The following is a 9135-nucleotide window of genomic DNA, read 5'->3' on the forward strand; positions in this document are numbered from 1 at the left end:
AACCTCTGTGTGTCAACCTGGGTGTTTATAATGTGGCCAAACATTCAATGATATGTAAACTTTTGATCAGGGTTGTTTGTGAATTCAGTTATCATTACGTATTAAAAAAGGAGTCAAACAACTATGTGATAATTACTGACTTTACGTGACCAATATCCTTAAATAAGAAACAATTCTTTTGTTTTCAATATAAATATTTCATATTTTCCAAATAAATGGCAATGTTTAGCAATTTCTTTCAGGGTATGCAAACTTTTGAGTATGTGTGTGTGTGCATGGTTTATGTACGAGAAGCTGAGGGAGCGATAGACGGAGCACATATAAATATATGTACTGTATACATCGTGATGGAAACTTTTACTAAGACATTCTTCGTGAAGGTCCGACCTTCTGTGTGTGACTAGAAGTTTTTTGTGACTAGAAATTGTTACCAGAGACGGTTTGTGTAAAATATTAGAGGGTCAGAATGAGCTGTAGACGAGATAGCGAGACTCAAACAGATCAGACGTCGTAATGTAGCCAATGACTGACGATGTTTTCCTTTCTTCAGTCTCTGTGTTTTGACTCATGTTTTATAAAATCCCAATGTAAAGAAAGATCTAGCCTTATCCACTCTTATGCTACATAAGGAGCATTGGGTCCTGTTGTGCAGCAGTACAAATAACTTGTGAACCTTTTTACTCTTGCCCGTGCCTACCGGTGTGTTATTTTTCAAAAACTTCCACAACAATACTGTATATTCACAAACAAACGTACACACACACTCTATCTCACTAACTGAATTAAAAATTGTGCTAAATGTCAGAAATTTGTACAATATTCAGTACTGTGGGTTTTGTTTTTTTAAGATGGAAAGTATGCAGAGAGCCAAGGTGGGACCTAGTTCTTAATATCGGATCGCATATTCAGAATATTTGATTTAATTTAAGACCTTCTTCTACTTTCGACTTTTCCCGTTAGGGGTCGCCACAGCGAATCATCTGTTTCCACCCAACTCTATCCTCAGCATCCTCTACTCTTGCACCAATTAACTTCATGTCTACTTTCAACACATCCATACATCTCCTCTTTGGCCTTCCTCTTGACTTCTTACCTGGCAGTCTCATCTCATCTCCAACATACCATCTATCTTCTCTGACCTTGTCCTCAAAACAGTCAACCTGAGCCGTCCCTCTGATGTGCTCCTTCCTAATCCTGTCCATCCTCGTCACTCCTAAAGAGAACCTCAACATCCTCATCTCTGCTACCTCCATCTCTGCCTCATGTCTTTTCCTCACTGCTACAGTCTCTAACCCATACAGCAGAGCTGATCTCATTACTGTCTTCTACACCTTTCTTTTGATTCTTGCTGACACTCTTCTGTCACACACAACGCTCTTTTCTCCACCCACTCCAACCCGCCTGCACTCGACTCTTCCCCTCTTTTCCGCATTTGATTTGATTCAAGGTACAAAATGAGAGAGCCATATAATGACCTCAGAGTATTGGATTTTTTTAGATTTTTTTTAGACATCTTTTAAGACCTAATCGATATAGTCAATTGATATAGAAATTAATAAAAAATTACAAGATGATATACGTAGAGTTCTAACGTGGCACAAATACAGTAAATATCACAGTTTCGCAATGGGGTGTGTTTAAATAAATCGATCAAATGTTATACAATTAATGAATCTTTAAAGCAATTATTTAAACGAAATTCAAAATACATTAGATGTGAATACACGAACAAACGTGTGTCGCTACCCGTCGCTGTATCAGTTCCACTCGACTGGCCCCTGTGTTTTAATATGCACAGATGATTTGATCACCCAGCCTCTTTGGCAGCTCCTTTGATGTTTAATGTACAAGCTGAATCAATATTTATGTGCTGCTGTTTCTCAGATGGCGCGTCTCTCATGCTAATGTGCTGTTTCAGGTGGCTTAATCTACGTGGTGAATGGAGAATCGGCATACGGCCAGTCCGCCCCGCTCCGAGGCTTTGTGCTCCAATATTCAACCAAGGAGATCCTGGATACATTTGCGCCTGACACACAGGTGTGCTCTTATACGAACACACACACACACACACACACACACACACACACACACACACACACACACACACACACACACACACACACACTGCTGCTCCACCTTACATAACAGATCTTGTATCCTTTGTAGCTTTACTTCCTCATACACTCAGTGCTGTTATGATTGATTGGCAGATGTAAAAGAGATGACATGATGGGATTTTGGTGCTGCCTTTTACAGTATTTTACATTTAGGTTTAAGCAATATTTGGACTTTGAGCAGGTATTACATCAGAAGAAAGTAATGCTTGTGTCGTTCCTCTTACTGCTGGAAAATCAATTTGAACATTATCCAAGCGCCGCTGATGAGGATGATTTCTCTATTGATGTGTTTTCAGAAACAAAGCCCAAAATGTTTACGTGCTGAAGGCACACACACTTAATTGGCACTTAATTGACGGACTAGTCTAGCTCAAGACCTAGCTTAGTTTACTTATTATTATCAGTAATAAGGATTAAGTAAAGATTGATTTAACTAAATGTGGTGAACTAATACGGCACCGTTGGAAATATTTTCAGTTGAAAACGTTGTAAATCCCCTCACTAACAAGATTATGTCAATTTGAATTATTTCAATGGAAAAAAGAGCATTTTTTAAAACAGCTGAATTCCCACCAGCTTGTTGTGCTTTGCGTAGGATCAGATGTAAAACATTTGATCGGGTTGTGCTGGGAAGAAGAACGTGAAAGTAGCCTAGCAGCTTGTAGGTTTGTCAGGTGATGCTTTAGATTTCCCAACCTTTTAACATTTGATTAGAGAGTGACTTTGGTGTAGAGTTCAAACACCGGCCTCTTGAATATAGTGTGATGTATGTGTGAATATATGGTCAGGCACATCATGAGAAATCACCATGCACAGCATTACCCATCATCATGTACCCATTAGTCTGATGGCTTTTGTTTTGATTGCTCTATCCGGAGCGAGTCCGTTTTCCTCTCCGATTCAGTTTGCTGTTGCCAAAGCTGTAGGCAAAGTCCTATTTTGACCAGTGCACAGCAAAAGCATTTGCAAATTCAATTCAATTCTAATTTATTTGTGTAGCGCTTTTACCATTGGACATTGTCTCAGAGCAGCTTTACAGATGAAGCAAGTACTTCAAGTGTACAGTATATTATAGCATAACAGAGAAATAGAAGGATATGGATGTGAAATAAAGGAACCTAAATTAAATTCTAATTAAGGCAAGACCAAAGCATCAGCAAAACCCCACCGAGATTGTTGAAGCACTCACTGAACTCATGCTTACAGCAGATTTGAGTCCACAGTACATTAAATGATGAAGGTAATGATGTAAATTGTAATGATGTAAAGGTTCAGTATTAAAACATACATCGTGCTAAAACCTTAGTAATGCCTATTAAAATATGAACTGAACATGAAGGGAGAAATTTTTTGTCTTTCTTACACATGACATGAGCTACTGTCAGAGGTGCTGCATTAGAAAAGTAGATGGTCTTCTTTACCATCTCACTAACGTTTAGAATCCTTATCAGTTTAAGAAATCAGCAGTGCTATGAAATCTCAGGTGTTAATTACTGTCTCATGTGTTTTATACGGTTTAGAAATTCAAAATGCCACACGACATCGTCGTCGCGAAGGACGGAAGCGTCTTCGTCGGAGACGCCGCCTCGGACTCGGTTATTAAGTTTGTTCCATCAGAAAGTAAGTTAAGAAACTCTCTCTGTATTAATTCTATATTCAAACATAATCATCGTCCAAATCATCTGAAAGTACTTGCACTTAAAGGCATGAAAGTGCAGAGGAGTGATGATTAATCTGTGAAATGACACTTTTAATATATCTGCTCTTCTCTAAATGTCTCTAAAGTCCTAAGCACTTGACTCACGGATGAAGTCTGGCCTCATTGAGCCATGTGGCTCGGTCTTGTGTGCGGTTTTGACTGATGTACACATTACACATTCTGCTTGTTGTCTAAAGAATTGCATTATGCCTCACGCTTGATGCTGTACTTCACAACCTGCTGTCAAGATGCCCCGCTGAGATCTGGGGTGTTTTTTACCCTCACATGTCAATCATCCATCCCTTTCCTTTGTTATAATCATGTAGCAAGGACATGGCTGCACATTCATAATATTCTGAATACAGCCCTGAGATGACTCATAGCCAAGATCATGTTTTTTTTTTAAACATTATTCAAGGTGAAAAACCCATCAGACCTTCACAGATTCAGCTTTTTTTAAGCTCTCTTGATAGAAGGTAGCTTAATGGGCAGCTATTAAATGTCAGTTACAAAAAGCAGTAAACCGTATTCTCCTTTTCTCCTTTCAGAAGCAGAGCATCGTTCTGTTAAAAAGGGCGGAATCGAGGTGCAGGAAATCGAAGGTATGTTTTCTGTCTCGTTTACATGTTTTTTTTGACTAAACGTCCGCTCGTGTTTGCCATGTTCGCTTCCTTCTTGTTGTTCTGGTTTCTGTTTTGACTCTCGGGTCTGTCAGGTCAGGGGTGCGGGAACAAACAGAAATTGTCGTGTCTGCTGACATTTTCTGCTGTCAAACTCAGGCACGTAGAGAAAATGCCAGGCTCACGAGCGCCGTGAAGAAAACACAAAGTGCACTAAATATTTACCGAGCCGTTCCTTGTTGCGTTTATGTTAAGCAGAGGGCAGATGTTGGCCCAGTGATTACACAAAAGCCTGTGGAGGTGAAGAGTTGGATGTTTAAGGCAACCTTTTGCCTGTAATTCAGTGAGGAATTGTACTACTCTGTAATTAGGTTTAATGACACAGCCATTAAGGTTGACACCTTTTGGCCAATTTCCTTTATTAGTCTCAGTATTATAATTGAGATTTTCTAACATAATACTTGCGTGAGAAAGGAAAAGTGCTCATGTTTTAAGGTTTAATTACCAACTTGGCTATAAAACAATCGTGTCGTATCAAAAGCCACTGTTTTGACCGAACAGTGTTTAAATGGCACAAATTTACCTCAGTATAGAACAAACGAATTGAAAACGCTCTTCTTTTCCTCTCTTAGAAACAGAAACGTTCGTCCAGGCCAAATTAAAGCCGATCCACAAGCAGATGGTCCATGCCCCTGAAGCGACCGTACAGAAACTACCTGCGACTAAGGAGAAGGAGGCAGCGCCAGTTCAACAGGTCAAAGCTCCAGAGGAGAAAGCGGAAGAAAAGGAGAATGAGAAGAAGCCTGCCACAGCTCAGGGTCTGTCTCCTGCAGTCCTCACCACTCTGCTCCTGCTTCTGCCCCTCGTGCTGGTCATCACTATCGGCGTGTTCATCCGCTGGAGGAAGAGCAGGATGTATGGAGGTAACTAGACAGATTTATAGCCAGGAATTTTAAGAGGCAACAAGGAGTCCTTGAACTTGGTGTGATCATGCTGTTTCATCTGTTGGTCACGCTGCTTTTTGTTTTTAATTAATACTAATTTCAACTCCATTAAATTTCCGCGCTTCACTTTAATGTCGGTTTTGTGTCATAGTCTGCCTGATTGAGATTTTCCAGAACAAAATGATTCATTTAAGCTACATGTGACTACTTTGATCATCTCAAGCACACAGTTACTTGATTTTGAGTAATTACAAAATGCGGGTATTTTAAAACATTTGGGCCAAGCAGAGAAAAAGCAAATGCAACGTGTTTTACATCAATGATCAGTGCTTTCACTTATTCCAGTTACATACAACTTTTAAATCCTTACTCAAATCAAGTCCCATTCGAGTTCTGAACAGAATCCAGGATAAAGGAACGGCGGTAAAATGTACTGTAGTGGATGTTGTTTTAACATGATTTAATGTTAAAGAAGCAATTATTTCAGTAGTTTACTCAAAACCCGAGCGCTACATCACTGTCACATACAGTAAGCACCTCAGGCGCCACCGGTCTAGTTTGTGGTTTAGTCATGTAGTTTAAATGCTCCCTAGCCTCCACCAGAGGCATATACGACACCTGTTAGGGGTAAAAAGATACACATATCTATAACCACACTACAGCAGCTGCTCCAGAACCTGTTCCTGTACTGTATGCCTCATTACACCTGGTTTTAATGTATCTCATTTTTCCCCATTTTACAAGATGGTCATGAGGTGAAGCTGGAACCATCAGGATCGTCAGGTGGAATCTTGGGTAAACTCAGAGGTGAGTGGAGCTCACCATATATAGCAATTATAAGATCTGTCTCAGAACCTCTCTGTCTTCAGTGCATACAGACATACACTTAATTAGTAAACCGCAGCTATGCGTCAGCGTGCGATCAGCCGTAGTCATTGTATACCATGGAAAAATTGCATGGCATAAGACTACTGCTGTGTTCTTCAGCAAATTTAAACCTACAGATGTGTAGGGTAAGTGAACGGAAGCTTTCTAAAATGTACCCAGGGCTTGTAACAGTCCCTTGAAGAATAATGCTGTTATGCATATACATGTCATGAGCAATATCATTTATGCTCATTTACAAGACTGTGTTGCTAATACGGTCTGTGCCAGTGAGTCTGCAGCAATGCAGAGACATTAAAGACTCTTTTCTACGTGACTAAGCACTAGGCATTAATTGGAAAGGGCCCGGCCCGTAAAAATGTACCGCAGATGGCGCGGATCTGAAGCGGAAAAGCCCTGAAGGCACTTTTAAGATGGCTTGGAGAGATCCAGTAAATGTACTTAATAACACTTTTTTTTTTTTTTAATGGTATCTTCCATAAATGACTTTTATTTCAGAAGATTGAAATATACAGATGGTTCACTAGCTTTAGTTTAAATAAAGAATAAGAAAAAAGTATTCAGAGTTATAAAGACATTAGCGAGTGAGCACAGGTTTATTTCTGCCCGCATGACCTCTTAGCATATCGCAGTGCATACTGTCTTTCCTGACAGAAACATTTTCTAAATTGCGTATGTGCATTTAAAAGTGTTGGGAGTAATACACGATGAAGCTAAATCAACATGCATTGTTTAGCCGCTCTGTAAACAACTTCATGCAGCACTGCCTCAGGAAACTGCACACAGTCAGGGGTTTAAATAAAGACCGTGAAGGCAGGATTAATACAGCATCTCTTAGCAGTAAGCTACCTACAACATGACCATCACTGTTGTAGCAGTGCAGCCGTGACCAGAAAGACTTACTGAAGGTTAGAAATGTTCACCTCTGGTATTAAAGTGCTCTGGGAAAAATGGCGAGAACCTACAACGTAATATGAGAGAATTTTGAGAGACAACACTGCTCTTAACCTCATTATTAGCTTAGGTGATTAGTGTTAACAGTGTGTTTAGGGTTGTGTTAGTTATAGGTGAATTTAGTTGCGTGTTCTCAATCGTTTATTAAATGACCCTTTTATGTAACGAGATTGTTTACTTCTGTGTGGGACACGTTAGAGACTGGAGGCAGAATCACAGCAAAGATCAGGAGGCAGTAGATAACATTTATTTAACCCAAACATAATTACATTTCTTTCCACTAGATTCATCCCAACATTCGTTACAGTCAGCTCCAGAATTGAATTTTAATTTCGACCCATGTTTACAAAGGGTGCCAATAATTACGGATCTGTCCTTATTTTGATGGTTCTCAGTGTGTGTGGGATTGTGTTGATCTCTTTTCTTCATAATTGTAATTAGTTCTTGGTTGAAATTTGTCTTGAGGATCTTTATCAATGCAGCTGATGAGATGTTGCTCGATTTTGTTAAGTATTATTCAGATGCCCTAATATTTACTTACTCAGTAATAAACTGTGGGCTCCATGATTCATTCTCAAAAAACAGACTTGGATTTTCTGTCATTAGCTAGGAGTTCTCACGTCTTATATTGCTTTCATTTGAATAGTACGTAACTATTGACGTTACAGAAACGTTCTGGCTGCTTTCGTCTACATGTTTTTATAGAGCTGTAAAGTTCTGTCTCTGTTTCCTCAGGTAAAGCTGCAGGAACATTAAACTTAGGCAATTTCTTCGCAACCCACAAAGGCTACACACGGCAGGGCTTTGACCGTCTAAGCACAGAGGGCAGCGACCTAGAGAAGGATGACGAGGACGCCACCGACTCGGAGAACGAGGAATATTCTGCCCCTCCTCCCCCCGTTTCCTCGTCCTAATAATTCAGCCCAGGCTCCACCTTCTCCGTCCGTGCTCGAACCCTTACAATGTACCGCAATCATATACGTAACTATACGCATTGGCTGCCAATATATTTTAATTTATTTGTGCAGAAACCTTTTTTTTTTTTTTTTTTTAATAGAATATATACGACTGCCATTTTAATTTATGATTTTAAGGGAGCAAAAGCGTAGAGGAGCAAACACTGGTAGATTTAGGGATAGAGCTCTATGCTTATTTTTAATGGAAGAGGAGAAGGAGGTAGATTTGTTTTCATTTTAAATTGGCAAATGTATGCTGATAATTTATCTTGATGAAACTTGATAGTTTTTTAAGTTTTCAGGTAACTGGTCCAGATGTTTGTTTTATCTCTTATTTGTACATTTGTGCCTTTTTGATTATGTATTTCGCCTTCTGCAGCACCTATTACTACAGATGTGCCACTTTCTTCAAAACGCTGCTATCGTCACCTGTATTTTGATTTATCTTGTGCCGCATTAAGTGAAAAGAAAAAAAAAGAGGATTATTAAGATGTATCTAAAGCTGTATTTACGACATTTTCCAAGCAGGATGTGAGATGTCTGATATTTGTTGTGACATACTGAGGTTTTATTGCAAGAATACTATTTTCAGTAACAATGTTATTTGTGTAATAAAGTGTCTGCAAAGCATCTCTCTATTCTGTTGATCTTTCTTTAGATTTGATCATTTGTTTAATAGTTTTTTCTCCAGCTTTGTAAAACACATATATATATATAAATATAAGAATCGCCTTACAAAATGATTCAAACAATTGCAAATATATTTGTCCACCCTTCCAAAACTTTATGCTAGGTATTTAAGAAAAAGAAAAGAAAAATCTCCCTACACTAAATGTCTCACAGATTTATAAATATATAAAACGTCATAAACCTAAAAACACATGCCAAACACTCATGAATCTTTTTTAAGCCTCCATTATCATCTATTACAAACAACAGTTTAAACAGGTCTTTTTTAAA

General features: G+C 38.9%; 1 protein-coding gene across 5 annotated transcripts in view; it reads left to right on the forward strand.

The window, feature by feature from the left end:
* The window catches only part of pam (peptidylglycine alpha-amidating monooxygenase), a 66472-nt gene extending 57667 nt beyond the window's left edge, over positions 1-8805 (forward strand). For all 5 annotated transcript variants that reach the window (XM_047804608.1, XM_047804606.1, XM_047804609.1 and 2 more), the window contains 6 exons: positions 1919-2037; positions 3638-3737; positions 4365-4418; positions 5069-5359; positions 6125-6187; positions 7955-8805. In XM_047804608.1, coding sequence (XP_047660564.1) covers positions 1919-2037; positions 3638-3737; positions 4365-4418; positions 5069-5359; positions 6125-6187; positions 7955-8133 — 806 coding nt within the window. In that variant the 3' untranslated portion in view covers positions 8134-8805. The remainder of the gene's footprint in view (positions 1-1918; positions 2038-3637; positions 3738-4364; positions 4419-5068; positions 5360-6124; positions 6188-7954) is intronic.
* The last annotated feature ends 330 nt before the right edge of the window (positions 8806-9135 follow it).

Source organism: Tachysurus fulvidraco, chromosome 20 (genome assembly GCF_022655615.1).
Source record: "Tachysurus fulvidraco isolate hzauxx_2018 chromosome 20, HZAU_PFXX_2.0, whole genome shotgun sequence".
NCBI lineage: Eukaryota > Metazoa > Chordata > Actinopteri > Siluriformes > Bagridae > Tachysurus > Tachysurus fulvidraco.